At 43.1% G+C, this 22,002-nt stretch overlaps 1 protein-coding gene across 2 annotated transcripts in view; it reads right to left on the bottom strand.

Moving 5' to 3' along the window:
- Positions 1-4,649: 4,649 nt before the first annotated feature.
- PRKAR2B (protein kinase cAMP-dependent type II regulatory subunit beta) overlaps positions 4,650-22,002 on the bottom strand; it is a 185,788-nt gene continuing 168,435 nt past the window's right edge. For both annotated transcript variants that reach the window (XM_077472423.1, XM_077472424.1), the window contains 2 exons: positions 12,958-13,096; positions 4,650-10,090 (listed from right to left, as the gene is read on the bottom strand). In XM_077472423.1, coding sequence (XP_077328549.1) covers positions 9,957-10,090; positions 12,958-13,096 — 273 coding nt within the window. In that variant the 3' untranslated portion in view covers positions 4,650-9,956. The remainder of the gene's footprint in view (positions 10,091-12,957; positions 13,097-22,002) is intronic.

Genomic DNA, 22,002 nt, shown 5'->3' with positions numbered 1-22,002 from the left:
TATGTCTAATCAGAGCATTTTGTCGGAAAATATTTCCGGCAAGTTGAAAAATTTGGTCAGACGGATATTCAGACGGAAACAGTCCGATGCATACCACACACAGTCGGAATATCCGACAAAACGCTCCGATCGGACACATTCCATCGGAATCTCTGATCGTGTGGACAAGGGCTTACACTCTAGTAGCAAACTGAGCCCTGCTCTATGTCCACTCCAACAACACACTGCAAAAGCTTCCTGTAGGAAGAAACCTTTTATAGTGTAGGGTGGGACTATGAGCACTGAGCTGTGATTGGAGAAAGTCATCATCACGTTCTCCAATCAGAGCTCTGACAGTGCTGTGTGCCCTAATTGGCAAAGCCTTGCACCTGACCAGTGGCCGAGCGACCCCGCAAATTTGGATGCTTGCCGAACATGTGAACAGGCAATGTTTGGGCCGAACTTTTGCTCAGCCCGAACCATTCACCTAACTCTACTGTTAACCTGAATAATGGTACAGTTGTAGAAGCTGCCATTCTTGAACCGTATGCGGCATTGCAGTCTCTCCTATTCCCCCACCCACACCATTAGAACAACTATTAAAGCTTTGAATAGGTTTGGCGTACTTCCTACAGATGTCTCTGGTCGGTGGTCACCATATGTGTCTCTGTGGAACAATCTGAACCTTCACCATCTTTTTCAGTTGCTGAAGGCAGCTATTTAGGTACGGAGGAGAGTTAAAGTTCAGGGAGATTTGTTTATTGATAATAAACTTCCTTCTTTCAGAGTGCTACAATCAAAATATTCTCTCCCCAATTAGTACTTTTTCTGGTACATTCAACTTCGTCATGCCTGTGTATCTCAGTTTGCTTTAGTTCCTATTAGTTTATACACATCAAATTTAGAATCTATTCTGTGAGCTGAGTCCTTGCCTAAGGCCCATTTGACTTTTTATAAGGCCTTGCAACAGCCCAAGTGCAGAGAAAAGTGGACTGCTGACCACCCCCCCCCCCACCTTGACAATTATAATTGGGACTATTTCTGGTAATATTGATTTTCACCAGAGATAGACTTATACAATTTAAAATTACAATTGGTATTACCTTACACCAGGGAGAGTGGGGAGGTTTTCAGATGACCACTCCACCGCATGCTGGAAATGGAACAGTTTGCGTGCAAATTTCATAACTTCTGGACTTACCCTGTGATAAGTCATTATTGGGCTCAGATATCGCAGTTCATTGCAGCTTGGGGGCAGAGTTTAACACACCCAATTGGGGACTTGGTAAACATCACTCGCTAATCCCTGTAATGCCTGCACGGGCAGGTGGAGACCGTAATCATGTGAACTCAGCATCAAGGTGGTACCCCAGTGAGCAAACAACTAGCTCAATTAATTCCTGTGTACGATGCACTCCCCAGTGATTCACACTTTCTGAACTGTACTACGACTTCTCCCACTCAGTACATTATTTTTTTTTGTCCCAAGAACTTCAGACCAGGCACTCTCTTGAATAAAACTAGAAATTGTACTGAAAGTTGTGCAAGTTTACAGACACATAGGACAGTTTCTCAGGATTCTTACAGATGTAACTCCCAGCTCCTCCTAACTCAAGCTGCCCAGTTCATACTTAAGTGTAATTTCAAAGTCCCTCGAACAAAGTAAATTTAAGGTGATGCACTTCTGGTACCCTATCTGGGTACGCACAAAGGGGAGACCATGTGCCCATAGTATTTATTTTGAGTTCCTAAGAGCTGACAACTGTTAACCCTTGTCTAGCCCCTGGGCAGCCTGCTAACAAAAAACAAAGGGCCTGCACAGAAAAGAAGCAGCTGCCACTAACATTTAGATACCCCTAGATTTATGTCTATTGGGTCTTGTTGAACCTTGGCCCACAAAAAAGCTACCAAAACATTACTTGGTCTGCTGCTCTTTATGCTAGAAAGATGATTGTGCTGATTTGGAAATCCTCAGCCCCACTCAACTTACTAAGTGGAAAACACTTATAAATTCTATTCTCCCATTGTATAAAGCTACCTACAACAGCAGGGGATGCTCCACTAAATTTGATAAAATTTGGTCTCCCTGGGTAGAAAATTCAGATACAGTCTCAAAACTTATGTGAGTTCCTTCTCATGCCGCGTACACAGGTTCAGCAAAAGACCAATGAGAGCTTTTGGTCGGAAAATGCAATCATGTGTATGCTCCATCAGACTTTTGCTGGCCAAATTTCGGCCAGCAAAAGATTGAGAGCATGTTCTCAATTTTTCGGTCGGAAAAATTTTCCTATTCGAAAATGCGTTTGTGTGTATGCAATTCCGAAGCGCAAAAACTCCAGCAAGCTCAGATTCAACTACGAGATGGAAGCTGTTGGCTACTGGCTATTGAACTTCCCTTTTCTAGTCTCGTTGTACGTGTTGTATGCCACCGCGTTCTTGACGGTCGGAATTTGGTGTGACCGTGTGTATGCAAGACAGCTTGAGCGAAATCCCTTCGGAATTCTGTCGGGAAAACCATCAGAGCTTTTTCCAACCAAAATTCCGATCGCGTGTACGTGGCATAAGTATTTTTGCTTCTATGCGGCTATTAAACATGTGCAGTTTGTTTTGTCCTCAATCGGTATTCAGACAAATTTTTCATTATTCAGGGATTCGGAAATATCCGACTTTCTAAATTTAAATAGTAATGAATTTAAATGAATCCGAGCTAACGAAATGAAATTTTGTCTGAAATTCAAATTGAGTTTGAAAATCAAATCAAATTAAAAAATAAGACTAGAATAAAATAGAATAGAAAAAACAGGGAAAATAATAGATTAGAATAGAATAGAAAAAAATGATATAATATAATAGAAAAGTAGACAAAGACTCACCAAAGCTCTACTGCATATTTATAAGATGATGAGCTGAATGAAGGTGTTTAGGCCATTGTGTCTCATACATCAAAATTGCAAAAAGAATGCCGGCAGCTGGATTTTTTCTTCTTAAATTTTTATTGAGTACAGAAAGCAGTGTGACATGAAAACGCTAACATGTTTCGGCAAAAGCCTTCCTCATAGCTATAATTATTTTCCCCACTGTATGTACACAATGCCTGGGAGCCATGACATGTGCATGTGTTCCTCTGGCTTTAGATATTTGTATCTCATCTGTGGAAATGCTTTTAATATATAGGGGTTGATTTACTAAAGGCAAATCCACTTTGCACTACAAGTGCACTTGGAAGTGCAGTCACTTTAGATCTGAGGGTACGCTCTGAAGCGAGGGGAAGCTCTGCTGATTTTATCACCCAATCATGTACAAGCAAAAATGCGTTTTTTTATTTCCCTTGCATGTCCCCCTCATCTACAGCGACTGCACTTCCATGTGCACTTGTAGTGCAAAGTTGATTTGCCTTTAGTAAATGAACCCCCTGGTGTTATAGGGGTGGAGCACAAACAGTGTTGTTTGCTGTTCAGTTGCTGTTGGTATTACTTGTACTTGTATTGTACCTCATACTTAAAATAAAAGTGGATGTAAACCCTCACATATACCCAGTGAAGTGAACAGCTTCAGGTGATACACAGAGATGAAACAAATCTCCCTTCATAAGTTTTACATGCATATCTGCTGTCTTCAGCTTTATATATTCTTTAGAAAGTACAGACTGTGTTACAGATTTTCTCTTCCTGTTCAGCAGTGGAAGTGAAGACTGGGCATACAGCCAAGACAGCTGATTGGAGGAAAGGCATACGCCCTCCACTCCACATAGGCAGAGACTTGCAGAGCTGTTTCTTGAATAGTTCAGCTCTCTGCTAATTTATTCATAGCAACATCCCATGACACAAAATATCAGACTGGTTTTATCACAGTTGATGGAGAACAGCAGGAGAAAGCCAGGGGTCATGCTTTGAAGAGAGATAAAAAAAACACTGCAGATATATGTGTCCAGCTCAAATTTCATGAACTGGGTCTACATTCACTATAATGTCTAAAATCTGATAAAAAAAAAAACGGTACGAACTGCACTCCTGTGATCCATAGGAGAAGTACAGCCAAACAAGCTTTGGCTATAATTCTCCTTTAAAGTTGCTGGTTTTAATCTATATTGAATAAAGAAATATTTTTTTAATTCATTTTTTATTGTTGTGGATGCAAAGTCCCATTCTTTTGAAAGGAGAAGTATAGGCAAAGCTTGTTTGGCTGTACTTCTATGGATCACAGGAGTGCAATTCATTTTGAGACCCATTTTCAGCAGAGAGCAGGCTAAAGTCCTCTCTCTACGGACGTCACAGAATTTGGTTCAGACATCGTGTCATCGTGCCAATGGAGTCTGGATCCTCAGGGTGCCTGGACCGACACCCAGCTCAGCCTCTCATTGAGCCGCTGAGAGACTGGGTCGGCCCCCTACCCCCTCCACAGCCCAGCACTCCAATAAGTGAGGAGGGATTAGAGCAGAGAGCTGTGACTGACAGTCTACAACTCTCTGCTTGGGGAGCTGTCAGAACCGAGCGATCTGCGATGTTCGATCGCTCGGTTCTCAGTGCAGAGGCAGAATCTTGCTGCATCCACCTAGGTAAGTATTAATCTAAAAAAAAGCCCAAACCCATATTTCTCTTTTAAACCCAGCTAAATTGGAAAACAAAAATAAAAATACATGGTGCGAAGTCAAAAACATCAATAACATCACATTTTATGTAATAAAAAGTGCTGTTTATTTATAATATTCATTGATAATGAAAAACTAAAATAACTTATACTGAAAATATTGTGACAAGCGTTATTTGCCAAAGTTATCCATTATTACAGCTATTTAATACATTGATGAAATAAAAGTAACATAAAACTAGTGCTGTAATTTACAAGATTCATACGAATCAATGAAAAAAACTTTATTACATTTCATTCTGCCACTACTTGTTACCTGGTACACCAACACTAGCAATTCTGAAAGTGCTCAGTTGCTTCTTTAGAACGAGATGTTTTATTTTAGCTTCCAATACAACTCATCTACAAAAAAAGCAACAAAGAAAATAAGGGAAAATATAGAGACTTTATAGTAAAAAAAGAAATGGTTGGTTGCATTGTTTTTTTTTTTGTTTTTTTTTTAAAGAATTGGAGACATCTAGTGTCTGAGAAAAGTTTATTTTTCTACTGAAGACCTTCTTCAATGAAAACGTAGCCATTCTGAAGTACGGTTTTATTTGAATATAGGAGTGAAATTTCACCTAATGCTATGAAATGGTGCTCAGTGAGTAAATATCCATGTTTTTGCCGCATATTCATGAATGCAATAAAAAATGAGTATGCAAAGTACAACTGTTTACAGTAAACTAGCCAAGTTAGATTTGTAATTAATCTCTTAACAGTTGTTCATGTACAGGTTTTTAAAGGAGAAGTGTGGGCATAGTAAAAAAATAAACAGGCATACCTACCTGCATGCTGCAGCATAAGTTCGATGCTGCAGCTGTCCTCCACTGGCTCTAAGCCTGAGAACTGAGTGATCATATGACCACTGATTGCTTAGTTCTCAGGCCTGCTTTGAGCAGAGAGCAGTGACTGACAGTCGCCACTCTGTGCTCTGCTCCTCCAGTGCTCACTTCAACGCCTGGCTGGGGAGGGGGCAGGAGCGGCTGGCTCTGGCTCTCACCAGAAGAGAGGCTGAGCCAGCAGGCAGTCAGCCATCTGAGTGGAACCCAACATTATTGTTGGAATCCTTCCAGAGCCTGCACCAGCTCTGTAGTGTCCGCTGTTGGCTGATTCTGGGTCACACAAGAGCACAACTAAGTGCACCCCTCTAACCCAGAAGAGAAGTATGAACAAAAAAGCTTTGGCCATACTTCTCTTTTAAGTAATATGAAGGGATTGGTTACAGTCTAGATGAGTCCACCATAGAAACAACATGGTTACAGTGGCATTTGCTTTTCATTAGTTTCTATTTCTGCAGTCAGCACCAAGACACGTGCCAAAGACCAGTACAACACAGAACTATTTGCAGTAGGCCCCATATGTCTGAATGCTGTGACTTGGGGGCTATAAATGTCAGCATCATATAGGACATCCTGGGTCTTCCAGCCAATGAACCTGTTGGTGAAGTTAACACTTTGATACAAATCTTTGACTTCTTTGACACTAACATCTCAGCAAAAGTGTGTTGAATTATTTTTTAGTGTTGAACATACAGCTCTACATTTAGTTCTATACTTTTCTGAGCAACTACTAGACAATACCTATATTTGCTGGGATGGAGAGGGTCGTTCTTTTCAGATTAAATGAAAGTGGCATCTCCAGTTTGTGAGCAGTACATTAATCATTATTACGCCCATGGTTAAAATAGTGGTAGTGAAGTGAAAGTGGCACACCGATGAATAAATCATTTATATCTACATGTGCACAATTAAACAAAGTTGTTTGCCTATGATTATGAAAGATTCTTACTGAGACAATTCTACATAGGAGCCTAGACGAGCTCAATCGAACACCAAAACCAGTCTTTGCAATTACACTAGATGTCAATAAATTTAGGGATTTTTTTAAACATTGAAATTAACAATATAATATTTTATTTGTATTGCATGTTTTCTTCTGTGGGAACTGGGAATCTCCGCCAGAGCTCTTTGACATACAGTAAATCTGTGAGCCAGCAGGACCAGTGTTCTCAACTAGGACTCGTGTGAACAAGAAAAAGAGTATAAGCAATAAACCATATCACAGTGTCTGTGTTTTTCTCTGTCTAGTACAAAATGATTACGTATATTACATATGGGAATGGGTCTTATTTAAAACACAGTAAGGAAAAGCAGAGGTGTTGAGAAAAGCAACCAGTCAAGGGTATGGTTTTATTTCCCAGACTGCTCTTGGGAAAAAATACATGAAGATCTGTGGGCAAGATTTTCTTACTTTACTTTTAATCTAAGATGACCGATGTTACAAAAAAAACAGTCCTATGGCTGTCAGGATATATTCTATGTATGCTGTTGCACAATGACACTAAATAGAGTGATCAGCCTTGGTTCAGTATAAGTTATTACTATCCTATCAAATCTCACTTTGAGACATGTGGTTTAATAAATTCTGCACAGTGTGTAATTAACATGAACAGAACACATTCATTTCACCATAACACTAAGACACAAAGCAGATGTTAGAATACTGGTACGCTGTGAAGACAGAACTAGGTCATTTATCAAATGAGATGGGAAGAGAGACAAAAACTAGCATAAACAGTACTCTCATATCTTCTGAAATAATCATATTGTATATGAGAAGCCTGGACTTGTGCTACTGGCTACACTAATTGTGTAATTCACAAATATACTTTTGCAAGAAGCGTATCTGTATTAGATGCCATTGTCACAGATACATAAGATAAATGCAAGTGTTGTTTAAAATCCAGTAGGGATTTAGAAGACATATTAGTGAAATCCTGGGCTTTTAGCTCTCAGACTGCTGGAAAAGAATATGACTATCACACTAGGGGTCCTTTCACACGGGTCTTCTGTCTGTATGTTTTTCATCCATCCATTTACAGATGAAAAATGGACAGCAATGCATTCCTATGGGCCAACGGATGTAAATAGATGATCATCCGTTTACATCCTTTTGCCCGTTTTTCCTCCCTCAATGAATGAAAAACTAACAGACAGAGCGCCCATGTAAAAGGACCCTAAGGCCTCATACACGCTGGTTTATTGTAAATGCTGTTCCTCCTGACAGGAAAGAATCAGTGCTAAAAACTCACCTAACCTGTGTTTTTTCTCAAACCAGCTTAGGCGAGTTTAACAGCATTTGGTGTTTGGACGTTTATTCATTTCATTTTTATTTATTCTGGCCATTAAAAGAAATAAATGCCGAAGTGCTAAATGCACCCAGTGTTTAGGCGCATTTAGCAGCATTTGGCGTTTTTTATGCCCAAAAGTTCCTCTACTGAACGCAATTCTTCTGCGTTCAGGAGAGGAGCTTTTCACTGCCTCTAAAGTCTGCTGCTCCTAAACTCTGGTAAAAGCCTACGTGTGCATGGACACATAGGCTTTTATTGAGTTGCGTTAGGGCCCTTTCACATGGACTGTTCGGGTTCACCTGTCAGTTTTTCAGCTGGACCCGATCCTCCAGTCCCCTCTACGGAGCGGCGGGTGCCAAAGGACACGTGTCCATTGACACCCGCTGACATTTGATCCAATCCTGTCCAATAAAAACAGAGAGATGTGGATCCATTCACCATCTGTCTGGTGGATCAGGTCAGATGGCCGTCAGGTGTAAACGGACATAGAGAAAAGATGGCTGTGTCCTCTCTGCATAAGGGGAGTGGCCCCCGGACCAGCCATCGCCCTGATCAGCGGGGATCAACGGACCGATTCCTTGTTGAGCAAGCGGACTCCAACGCATTGAAGGGGACTTCTAGGGCTTTGGCAAAAAAAAAAAAAAAAAAAAAAGCCAAAAGCTCCTAAATGTGAGTGAAGCCTAAGAGCATGGGGGAAGGAGGGGGCTGAGTATTAAGTGCCCACAGGGTTTGCTAAATTTTTGATCCCACATCAATTAAGAAAAATTCTCAGGTGCACCGCATCTCTAGAAAATGACAGAAGTGTCATAATGGCAATATGCACAGAACACATTAGCCTATGTAAAAATATGGACAGAACGCATGCCATTTGATTCTTAAAAGGTCAATATGCTCAAATGGTCACTAATACCTTTCTGCACGCTATTGCCACAGGACTATCTCCTAATTTATCTGGGATGTTTTTAAACAGTTGCCGCAAAGGAATCATTTTAAACATAAAGGTAGTGTTATGCTCTAAAACACTATTATTTATATACAAACATGCCCAGAACATTTTTCATTCTTTGGGTATTGCAAGGAGTAGCACATAAATTGTATTAAATTACAAATGTATACATCGATTATCAAGTTACAGTGCAGTAAAAAAGAGATTATGTGTTAAATCGAATTTGTAGATTCTATTTGCAGTGTCGGTTACATTTTAGAATGTTTGTCTATTTCTGTCACTAAAGGCTGACGTGCAGCTTTTTAGGCTGTGGCCGCTGTTGCTTTTTGAAAACCTTACAAGTATGCTCCATTGGGGTCATCAGAAAAGAGCAATGGACCTGGTATTTGCCAATAAGAAATCTAAGGCAGCACGAAGAGTAGTGATAGTATGCAAAGTGTGGTAACTCAGAACAATCAATTTAAATATAGATCAATGCTGATTTACGATTGATTGTTATGAGTTACTATACTTAGCACCAACTAAATAAGGCCAATATTGTGAAATTAAACTGACCCTGTAATCAGTTTGAGCAGTCCATGGTATATTGTTTCCAACTGCGGTTGTAAGAAATGCTTTTGCTGTACCTTATTTAAAAAAACTGCATGAAATAAAGCTATTATTAAAAAGTGACACAATATAAAAACACACATTACACATTTGAGTGAAATGGTACTGGCATGCTTACTGGCTCATTCTGTATTCAGTTTTAGTCTTAAAGGGCCAATGCAAAAAATACAACATGCTAAGCCTATCTGAGTAATAGAATTGCAGAGTTCTGTACTTGGGGGTAAGCCATTACATCTGACTGTCCTAAAACAGCACATGTACAGTATTTAATCTAGTAGATGTACAACTATGTTGTATTGGAAAGATGTGGAGTCATCTAAATTAGATCTGAGTTTCTAGACCCTAAATGCTTAGGAAATATTGCAAATCAAGTCTATAAAATCACAATGTTCTTTACCGGCATACCTGTAAATAATAGATAACAATACAAAAAATAAAATAAAAGTTTTAAAACCTTCAGTGTAATCAGCAAGCTGTTGCAAAGCAGTTAAGGACTGCAAGCTTTTCAGCCACTAAAGGAGCTATTAAAAAAAAGAGAAAATAAAAAAATCACAGATAATGCTTGGCATCTACACAAAAACTGACACATTCTTAGTGGACTAACCACTACTGTGCTATGGTTTCTATTTTTGTCCAGTCTTCCACATTGGCATCTTCTTCCACTCATGAACTTGAATCAGAAATGTCCATATTTGTTCCAAATAGTGCAACCAGCTGTTCTTCATAATTTGCAATGTTTCTTTTCATAATTTCCATACAGGGTCCCAAAAGCCTTTCAAAGGCTTGAACATCCATAGCTATGAGAAAGAAGGAGACAAAATACTCAATAGTGAGAACTCAATGAAGTTATAATTACAATACACATTTCTGGCAGTAATCTCTATAAAGCGGAGCTCCAGTCCCCCCCCCCCCCCCCACTAAAAAAATTAAAGTCAGCTGCTACAAATACTGTAGCGACTGACTTTTAATATTAGGACACTTACCTGTCCAGGGAATCCCACGATGTCGGCACTCTAGCCGATTTTCCGATCAGCGCTTGGGTGCTGCCGTCACCATTCGTTGTAAGGGAAACCGACATTGAAGCGAAGCCTTTTGGCTTCACTGCCGGTTCCCTACTGCACATGCACAAAGCATGCTGCGCTTTCTAACTGGCCCGGTGCCGGGGGAAGGAGGGGGGCTGAACTTCCAGGGGACCTCGCCGCAGCCAGGTCTCCCAGAAGTGGGGACGGGTACCTGGCAAAAACAGGTAACCATTCCCTTCTCCCCCCCAAAAGGTGCCAAATGTGGCACCAGAGGGGGAGAGGAAGCAAACAAGTTGAGCTTCCACTTTTGAGTGGAACTCCGTTTTAAGTACTACCTGCACCTAAATCAAGCAAGCATTTGTGCCATGTCATTAATACGATCATGTGCAGCAAATTCAGGTAGTTCTAACTACCGCCACTTTAAGAACCTGTCACTGTGGCAGCAACAGTTTCTTAAAGAGTTACCATCATTTCTTAGATTAGGAAACTGGCAATAATTAGGACCAGCAATAAGATGGCATACAGAGGTATGCAAATATTCAAGTAAGTAACTAAGAGTAGGCATGTCTATGCTGCAAAGTTGTCAGATAATATGACAGCTTCCCGTACAGTAATGTATCCTCAGCCCTATTATGCTGTTGGCCAGAAGATTCTCTAGCCAAAAGCTAAATGTAAAAAAAAAAGCCAGAAAGAGTGGTGATGTCATTACCCAGATATGGCAATGGCCATATTTGGGAAAAGACTTGTCATCTTTATACTACTTCTCCGTCAGGTCTGCCATATGGATCCGCCCACTGATGTGCATTTCCACTCAACAGCCAGGCGGATGTGATGGGGAACTAATCTAGCAGTTCCCAATCAGACTTAACCCAACCCTAGTACAAAACTCCTCGGCCATGCACCTGTTAGTGTGATGGGTGTAGTGGCCAAGGAAGGAGGGAGTGCACTGAGCAAGGTATTGAAACCATATCACAATGGCTCATTTCCCTAAAAACTATTAACTGACCAGACTATAAAAAAAAAAAAGCTGTGATGGTGGAGAACGCTAATAGGAATCATTTAAAGGCTATAAAGATAAACTATTTTGTCAGACATATTTCCCCTTTCACCTATCAATTAAGGCCTGAGAGAATAGAAACTATCATCTACTGTATCCCAACAATCACCCAACTGTAGGAAAACTAAACTGGAGCCTTTCCCCTGCAGTGCCTCCAGTGGCAGGAATGCAAGTGTTTCTTGTTTGAGAACTGCAGTATTTGCTTGTCTTCAGCTGAGCCTGAGAAAACTTGCAACAATTTGGACTTCACATAAAGTCTCAGAAATCTTTCATTAAAGAGGAACTCACATAATTGTAATAAATTTGTAATAAAAACATTATTGCCATTCCGAAGCTTCCCTCCAACCACTTTGCATATTATTTTCTATATACTGTGATGCTGTACTTGCAAAATCTGCTGCAGAAATCTCCCTCCACCGAGTCTGGCTGCAACCATTTTAACTGTGGGCAGCTGAAACTGCTGCCTGTTCACTTCCTGGATTTACACAGACACACTGAGGCACACCTCCAGCTCTGCAGCTCTCATTGACCCTCTTATGTCTCATCCCCCCTCCCGGCAAACTCTCAGGAGAGTGAGAGAGAGCTGTGCATGATGTCATAAGCCTAGGCTTTTTTCCAGAAAAGAAACAGGAAGTGGGCTATATAAGGTATTTACTGGCAGAAAAAAAAATGTTTTACTATCCAAAATTAAAACAACAAGGGCAGAAGATTTAATAGATGGAAAGATTTAAAAAATGACTGAAGGTCCGCTTTAAAGAGGAAGTAAACCCTGATGGGTTTACTTCCTCTTTGTCTCCCTGCAAAGGTAAAGCATAATGGGCTACTATGCATCACATGCTGCTAACGGCGATAGTGCGCCTGCTCGCCGCTGTCTACGGCGCATGCGCCGTAGACAGCGGTGACTGTCTTTTAGTAAATATCTCCTAAACCGTGTAGGTTTAGGAGATATTTCTTGGACTTACAGGTAAGCCTTAATCTAGGCTTACTTGTAGGTCAAAGTGATTTGTAAGGGTTTACAATCACTTTAAGGTCTTCATGTTACATAGTTTGAATACCATGTCATAGATATATTATTTATCATTGTAAAAGAACATATTCCACACTACTTTTTTTTCTGGTAAAAAACAAAACAAAAAACAGCTTTAAAAAAAAAAAACTGAAACATTTTTTCCCCCAATTTTTACATTTTTTTCCAGGCCTTCCCATCTTTAATCTTAACTGAAGAAAAATAAATATAAAAATAAAAAGTCTAGCAAAAATGTAGTCCGTTTTTTTCTCAGTTGAGCTGAGAAAGAAATTTTACCTTCTACGACAGAAAACTTTGCATGACGGTTAGAGTTGGGTTATATGGGGCTAGCTTAATGTGTTTTGTTTGCCAGTGTTCCAAACTCCTGAAGGTGGCTGTATAGCCCAACAGTTTCTACATAATTAAAAGAAATATAGATTCCTCTACTATGTTATTTATTTTTTGTGAACTGACCATTTTGATAAAACATAATACATAAGAACAAAAAGTGCAGTTGAAATGGCAGCTTAGAGAACTAACCCCATATTCAGCTATGAAAATGAGCACAATGTGACGTACCTAAACACTTTACACTACCAACAGCATATGCTGAGGCAGCTCTGGGTTTGTTGGTCACCAAGGCAAGTTCTCCGAAATACTGCCCTCTGGAGTAACGAGCGATTTCAACTGCTTCATTGTCTTCAGAATCTGCTTTACTCTAAGAAAACAAAAAGATATTCCATTGTGAAATGAAAGCTTTATTAATGTATAAATACACTAAACAGGTAATTTGGGAGTAACTGAAAAAAGAAAATCAATATTTTCACTTTGCAAACAAAAAAAAATTGTAAAATGTCATTCTTTGATTTTTTTTTTGCTGTACACTAGTTTTGGAACAGTCAATGTACTATACATCTACTGAGCTTTCTTGCTTGTGATATTATTCCAGAGATAGTATGCATCCCAGGATTTAGCAGCTTACATCTGAGGCTTCTTATGCCTTGTACACACGGTCAGAAATTGCGACAGAAAAGGTCCGATTGGATTATATCGTCAGAAAATCCGATCATGTGCGGGAAATTCCAACGGAAAAAAATTTGAGGGCAGGATTTAAAATTTTCGGACAAGAAAATCTGATCTGACTTTTTCTGATCATTTGTAGAGAACTGCGATTGGACAATGTGCCACGCATGCTCAGATCAAATTACGAGACCAAAGCTATTGGCTACTAGCCTCTACGTAGTCCCTTCGTACGCAAAGAACGTCACCATGTTCCGAACGATCAAATTTTCCGACAACTTTGTCCGACCCTTTGTATGCAACACCAGTTTCGGAAAAAATCCATCGGGAAAAATCCAATGGATTTTGTGGTCAGAATGTCCGACCATGTGTACAAGGCATAAAGGTGTCAGCAATAAAGTGTTATCTCTACAGATCAGGCCAAAATTGCCGTATTTATAGCCATGAACAAAATGTGCAATATAGCATCTGCGATGAAATAAAAATCATCCATGTTGGAAAATTTCAGCCAGCAGTTACTGTCATCACCTATGATAAACCAGCAATGGTGATATCTGATCATGATCCTCCTCTGGCATCAATAGGTATAAGCATTGTGTTTGAGCATTCTGGCTAGTCCTTAAGGGGTCCCATTGTGCCTCCATATCTGAAGTTCTCTGCATCACCAAACACATTTCAACATTCAGTACTGATCTGAATTTGATTGTGGCTAAGGGAAATATTGTAGTACTATTTTTTACAGCCTTTGGATTTCATTCACACTATGGGGGTTATTTACGAAAGGCAAATCCACTTTGCATTTCAAGTGCAAACTACAAGTGCAAAGTGCACTTGAAATTGCACTGAAAGTGCAGTTGCTGTACATCTGAGGGGTAGATCTGAAATTAGTGGAAGCTCTACTGATTTTATCATCCAATCATGTGCAAGCTAAAATGCTGTTTTTTATTTTCCTTGCATGTCCCCCTCGGATCTACAGCGACTTTACTTCCAAGTGCACTTTCAGTGCAATTTCAAGTGCACTTTGCACTTGTAGTGCAAAGTGGATTTGCCTTTTGTAAATAACCCCCATGTCTATTGAGCTGCATAGATCAGTGAACATAGAAAACATTTGTTTTTTATGTGCCATGTTTACATCATACAGATATGTTGCAGTGTCCTGCATAAAAATGCAACATGTCTGCATTTTAAGCAGTGCGCTATACCTCACCTCACCACATATCACTGCACCACAATGCATCACAACATGAGATGTTGCATAGATTTTAGTTTCATTTTGTGGCACTTCAATCATTTTTACAAAAAGAAATAGATATACAGTGTGATGCATTTTAACAAAGCATTGCACCACCCCTCATTGCCCCTAGACAATAAACAGCAGCGTGTGCACAATATAGTATGTTGGCTGGTGTAAACAAACCCTTACTCTATGTGAGGCAGCAAGGATGGAGCTTTAGCGCTGCAAGCCAGTAGATTTTATCCTCACCAGACTGCAAGCAAAAGAAACTTGGGTGAACTGGTATATTATTAACAATGCCAGGATGAAAAACTCAAGTAGTGAACAAGTGGGCTGTGTTCCCGATATACATCTGAAGGTTGCTTTTTTAAAATTTTGGCTGTAGTGTGCATTATTAGTAGCAATTAGATTTAAAAAGACTCTATCACTTTAAAATAAAGAAAGTTGCTAGTAGGTATAAAGTGCAGATAGCTAGGGGTGCCTGTACATACCAGCTGCAGCTTATATTGTCAACTGCTATGGCTGTATCCTGGGCCACTCTGAAGAGGCAAAGCTCTGTTAATTCTGTTAACTCAGTTAATAGGGATGGGCAAGCTCTGAGACTGTACAGAATTACTTGTAATGAGAGTTGCTGCACTTATGTGCAGCCATCTGTAGGTGCCTACCCTTTAAACTTCCCATCATTTTGCTTTCTAAGTGGTATTAATCCTTTAATTTCAAATGTAACCCTAGCCTTATATTCCTTGTGATTGTTTTAATTAAAGTGTTACTAAAACCAGGACCCTGCATTCACTATATCCTGTCTCCCACAGTACACAGAACATGGAAATGTAATCATGTTTAAATATAAACTGCTAAATACCTTTTCTCATCAGCAATTAGAGCCGTCTTCTGAGCTCTATCAGTGTCCAGCCAAGCACTGGTTAAAGCTTGTAGGAGGAGATTTCTGGCTGTCCTATGAGACTGCAAGACCCCTGACCCTCTGTCAGGACAGTGCTGATGGACCCTGTGCTGATCACATGCACCCCCCCCCCCCCCCCAAAAAAAAAAAACCTCTGTAGCAATACACACCAAACTGAGAATGTGCAGCCTGACTCAATAGACTCTGTGTTATCAGGTAATTTTTAGGGGACAGTGGAAGGAGGGGAGGATCAAAGTAGACAGAATAAAACACAATGCAGAGGATTAACGTCTCACGTTCCACAGTGAGTATAACAAGAATGCCTTACTGCATATACAGACTGATTTTACTGTTCTGGGTTTAGTAACACTTTAAGCTAGCCCCTCTTTGATTTGTTTGCGGTATTCATTTGTTTACCTAACACACCAACTCAAAAATATTATAATTTTTGTTTGGCTTTTCATTTTTCCATTTAATATATAATTAGGATTAAATATTAGCCTACTGCCACTAATAGGTGTGTGTGTTTTTTGTGTTTTATACAATGCTTCTTGCAAGCAGTACTTTTTGAATGCATTCTTCCGATTCCCCATAGTGTTGTTTTCAGCTCCAGTACATAATGTTATGTTACATGTACTGAAAGGGTTATCTTATATTAAATACAGTACAGTGCTTCATTTATGTTTTATTTATTATGTATAGTTTCTGTTCACAGTGCTGTAACGTGTATGCAGATATTAGTTGTTTACATTTCTTTCAAAATGCATGAAATGTATTAATTTCTTTTCACACAGGTGTACGCTGAAAGCCACTTATCGCATTGCCAAGAGGAATGGGAGGGCTGGTTAATACTTTTTTTTTTTTTGACAGAAACGTTTTTATTGATTAAAGCAAAGCATCATTACAATTTATGCACAGTTCTCGATACAATCATAGTTTACAAAGTTCAAACCTCAATCCTAGTTTACCACAAATGAGGGGACAGGGAAGGTATTACATATTAGACATTAAGGGCCGGTTCACACAGCGGGCGATGCGAGGCGACACGACTCGCCTCGCCTCGCTCCCGCAAGTCGCCCCCGTTCTGTACAATGGAACCGTTCTGAGAGGAGCGACTCGAGTCGCTCCGACTCAGAAAAAAGGTTCCTGTACTACTTCTGGGCGACTTCGGGGGCGACTTGCATTGACTTCTATACAGAAGTCCTCTGCAAGTTGCCGCTGAGGTCGCCGCAGGTCGCGGCGAGGCAAGTCGGAGACGCCTCGCCGCGCCTGCAGTGTGAACCGGCCCTAAGAGAGCGAGCACTCAACCATGGATCCCAGATACCGCCAAACTTCTTGGGACATTTCCGCCCCATATATGTAAGCTTATAAAGTGGCAGCACTGAGTCCACCATCGAGTGCCACTGGGAAACTTTAGGGGGAGACGACTGCTTCCACATCTGCAGTAGTACCTTTCTGGCATAAAAACAAAGATAGAACAGCAGAAGACTCTTATAAGTAGTCTGAACCACAGTATCCGTGATTCCCAGGAGAAGCACCTTAGGATCCATGGACACTGAAAGACCAGTGACAGCGTTAATATCTACCAGTACTTGTTGCCAATAACCCTGAATGATTGAGCACTCCCAGGTGACGTGGTAGAAGGTACCAACTGCCCACTGACACTTAGGGCAAAGTTCAGACTGGGTGGGGTAGATCCTGGCCAAACGTTGAGGGGTGTAGTAGGCTCTGTGTAAAAATTTTAGCTGAATGAACCTATCTCTTGCAGAGATTACCCTAGGAAGGTAGTTTTGAATGGCGGAGTCCCACTCCTCCTCAGAGAGGGATGGGATGTCACCCCTCCAGACCAGAAATAAGGGCGAATCCCCCCCGGGCGCTCACAGGTGAGACGTAAATATATGGAAGAGAGAATCCTGTCCACCCCACGGGAGGCGAGAAACCTCTCCACCCCATGAGGCTCAACCAGGACCCTCCCGGGGAATTGGGCCTGCGAGGCATGTTTCAGCTGTAGGAACCGAAACAGCATTCAGGAGGGAAGACCATAGGCTTCTCTGATGTCTGGGAAGGGAATGAGAATCCCGTTGGGCATGATATGTGCAAGGTTAGTGATTCCAAACCTGGACCATAGGCCAGGGTCCGGAATAGAGCTAAAATGCCGAAGTTTGGGGTTGCCCCATAGCGGGATATGAGGGGAGACGGAGTCAGCCGCCTTAACAGTGGCAGCGACTCTGTCCCAAACTTGGATGGTAGTTCGCATCAGGATCGTTACATGTGGACTGGACTTGGCTCCCCGGTAGACCAACCCCGCCAGATCTGCGTATGAGCCCAGGATCGCCGCCTCCAACATAACCGCCGGGTTAGATTTAGGCTGAGTGAACCACCAGCGAACTGTGACCAACACCGCCGCCCAATAGTACCGCCGGAAACAGGGCAGCGACAGTCCTCCCAAGGACAGTGGCATCTGCAGCTTGGCCCTAGAGATCCTCGGAACCCTACCGCCCCATACAAATGAGGAGACCACCCCATCCAACTTGCGGAAGAATGTGGCAGGGATCGGGACGGGAGTATTACGGAACACGTACAAAAATTTAGGGAGAAACGTTATTTTAAGTAAATTAACCCGTCCCACCGGTGTCAAGGGCAGCGTCTTCCAGATTTGACATTTCGCCATTAAAGCGCTCAGGACTGGGTATAAATTATCCGCCAGAAATTGGGAGAGGTCTCTGGAGATCTCAATCCCCAAGTATCGGAAACGGGAGACCCTCTGCAGTGGGGACGAGGAGGGCGGGGGGGGTGTAGAATCAGAGAGCAAAAACAAGCTGGACTTACCCCAGTTAATCCGGACCCCCGAGAATCTACCGTATTCGTCAATTATGGATAAGGCCGACGTAAGGGAGTCCGAGGCATCCCCGAGGTACAATAATGCGTCATCCGCATATAGCGAAACCCGCTCCACCAAGGGGCCCACCCTCAGCCCCCCCACCCCCTCCGCAGAACGTAGGAGAATCGCCATGGGCTCAATGGCCAGGGCGAAGAGCCCCGGAGACAGGGGGCAGCCCTGCCTAGTGCCTCTACAGAGGCGAATAGGGGAAGAAATTACACCACCCGTGTGTATGCGGGCCCTAGGGGAGGCATACAGTTGTTGTATCCAGGCCACAAATTTAGGACCAAACCCAAAGCGGTCAAGGACCTGCCAGAGAAAGCCCCACTCCACGGAGTCGAAGGCCTTCTCCGCGTCCAGAGAGGCCACCGCTCCCGCACCCTCCCCCCTCCCCACCCACGCTATATTCGTGAGAAGGCGTCGCAAATTAATATCGGTGCCTTTCCCAGGCATGAAACCAGTTTGATCCCCATTAATTAAAGCAAGTATTACCGTGTTCAGCCTACTAGCCAGTATCTTCGCCAGTATCTTAGCATCAACGTTTAACAAAGATATCGGCCTGTAAGATGAGCATAGTTCCGAGTCTTTCCCTGGCTTTGGTATTAACACTATGACAGCCTCTGAGAAGGAGTCGGGAAGGGCATTCATCTCCAAGGCCTTGGTGAGGCTAGCATGATAATAAGGGGCCACCACTTCCATATTGGTTCTGTAGAACTCCGACGGGAGTCCATCAGGACCTGGAGTCTTCCCCGCCTGAAGGGACTTAATTGCCCTCTGAACCTCAAGTAAGGTAATAGGGCTCTCCAGGGCCAACGCAGCCTCTCGAGTCAGGGCAGGGAAAGCCACCCGGTCTAGAAAGGAGGTCAATTCCCCCTGGGAATACGTAGCCTTAGATTCATAGAGGTGAGTATAATACTGCTCAAACCTAGCGTTAATTTGAGTGGGGTCAGAAAGGAGAGTACCATCAGTCCCTCTAATGTTAGCTATGCAGGGGCTTCCCGTCCACTCCAGCTCCCTATATGCGGTGAGCATGTCCCCATGGGAACTCGGGCTCGGGGAGCTGGCGTATCGGTCTTCCAGGGTTATTGCTTTACGCTCTGCTTCCGATAGCGTCAATCGCGAGGCCTTTCGGATCTGAGCAATATTAAACTGGTACCTGCCCCTGGCATATGCTTTAAATGCATCCCAGACTGAGGCCGGCGAGGCTGAGCCAGCGTTATGAGTCCAATACTCTCCCAGCTCTGACAACATCAGCGTGGCTACCTGTTCATCCGTGATCCAATACCTGGAAAGTCTCCAAAGCCCCATCCCCGCCACCGAGTCTGTCCGGAGAGTCAGCATCACCGGAGCATGATCAGAGATACCACGTGGCAGGATGGAGACCTCGGAGACCCTCTGCAACAGAGGAGTGCTCGCATATATCAAGTCTATGCGTGACAGAGTTGCATGCGTAGCCAAGTGGCACGTGAATTGTTTGGCTACGGGGTGTTTCCACCTCCACAGATCATGTAATCCGAATGTTGCAGCCCATCTGGCCAGACCCAGATCCACCACCCTCCCAGCTGCGAGCCTGTCGACACTCGGATCCGGGGGCATGTTGAAATCCCCAGCGAGAACTATGTTAGTCACTGGGTAGCTAGCCACTACGGCAAGGATCTTCCGGAGTATCGAGAGGTCCGCCGGCGGTGGCACATAAAGTCCAACCACCACCATTTCCACCCCATCACACAGTGCATGTAGAATAACATATTGCCCATCAGGGTCTAAGTGCAAGTTCAACAGTTGAAAAGGGAGCGCCTTATGTACCAAAACACTAACCCCTCTAGAGTGAGAGGAGAAAGTGGAGTGGTAGTAAGAACCCACCCAGGGCTTTTTAAGCGAGAGGATACGAGAACCCGTAAGGTGTGTCTCCTGTAAGATACAGATGTGCGGGAGAAACTTCTTCAGGTAAGTAAAAACCAGGGATCGTTTAATCTTGGAGTTCATCCCCCGCACGTTCCAGGAGATCAACCTTAGGGGAGCCATAATAGAGAAAACAAAAATGTTGCCGTCCCAACCCCATCACCCCCTCCCCTCCCCCACAGCCCAAGACTGGAATGGAGAAGCAGAACTCTAAACCTGGAGCTGGAGGGCTCCTGCATGTTACGGTGCAGCGAGAAAAGTGCATACAATCTACCCAAAACATAGGACCAAGTAGTAAACCCATTAAAACCAACCAAACCCCCCACCCCCCTCCCCACGCTACCCCCCCCAACTTGGGTGCGTTTGTAACCCAAAAAAACACATAAGTCTCAGTCCCTTGGGAGCAGTGTACCAAGAGAGCGCCTAGAAGGCACAGTAAAAGTCACCCACGATCAATCCGCCACCGCATAGTCAGGCGGATAAACAGTTTATAGTATCAACCTCCCTGCGGATAGGGAGTCGCCCGGACAGACAGGTCCGGGGGCACAGTTCTTGAGATTGCTGAGACGTGGGATAAAGAGGAGCAGTCTATCATCTCACCGATCGTACGCTTAAGTAAACCCACAGACAGCAAAGCAGTACAGTCCCCCCACTCCAGCACCAAGGACAGGGAGTGAGTGCATAGCCAACCACAGACAGTGTTCCAAGTCCCACAAACTGATCAAAAAGGGATGAGGAAAGGGAAAGGTAAAAAGGTAAAAAGAGGGGGACCACAGATAGGGTCAGGGGAACCCAAAATCAGTAGCAGGACAGCCCTTTAAAACAGGGTAAAAAGAACATCGTAGGCCAAGGCAGCAACGGCTGCAGGAAGGAACCATCAGAGGTAGCAAGAACCAGATAGAAGGGAGCAAGGACCGGCCTCACCAGTTAACGTCGTGGCAGGGACTCCAACCAGTTAGATGCATCTTCGGGCGAGGTGAAAAATCGATAGGTCTCCCCATCCTGTACTCGAAGGCGCACTGGGAAGAGCATGCTATACTTCAGGCCCTTCTGCCGCAGGGCCATCTTCACATGGTCGAACAGCTTCCGCTGCTTTTGTGTTTCCACCGAGAAGTCCGGGAATATCATGAGTCGGGCTCCCTCAAAACGGAGGTCTTCCACATTCCTGCTCTCTCTCAACACCAAGTCCCGGTCTCTGTAATTGAGGAGGCGTAGAATAAGTGTACGAGGGGGGCTCCAGGAGGTCCCCTAGCCGTCGGCATTCTGTGCGCTCTTTCGACCGCGAAAAACGGCGAGAAGGCCGCCTGGGGGAATAGTTGACGAAACAGGCGTTCCATATAGGCAGCAGGGTTGGAGCCTTCGGATCCCTCCGGTAAGCCAATGACCCGGAGATTGTTTCTCCTATTGCGGTTCTCGGCGTCTTCCGCACGGTACTCCAATGCCCGAACTTTAGTAGTGAGAGAATGGAGGGAGGCGGTATGCTCTGCCAGGGTATCCTCCACAGTCCCCATGCGGTTTTCAACCTCCGTTACCCTAGAGCGAAACTTGTCCATATCCTTCCTGATCAGTCCCATCTCAAGCTGAATGGTATCTATTTTTGCCGTCAGCGTGGTTTGGCACGTACTGATGGCCTGCATAAGAGCCGAAAACTTATCCTGGTCCCGGAGTGCAGGGTCAGCAGGATCT

The sequence above is a fragment of the Lithobates pipiens genome, unplaced genomic scaffold (genome assembly GCF_037356315.1).
Source record: "Lithobates pipiens isolate NorthernLeopardFrog02 unplaced genomic scaffold, aLitPip1_a1.2 Scaffold_8, whole genome shotgun sequence".
Taxonomy (NCBI): Eukaryota; Metazoa; Chordata; class Amphibia; order Anura; family Ranidae; genus Lithobates; species Lithobates pipiens.
This window is presented reverse-complemented; position numbering and strand designations above follow the sequence as displayed.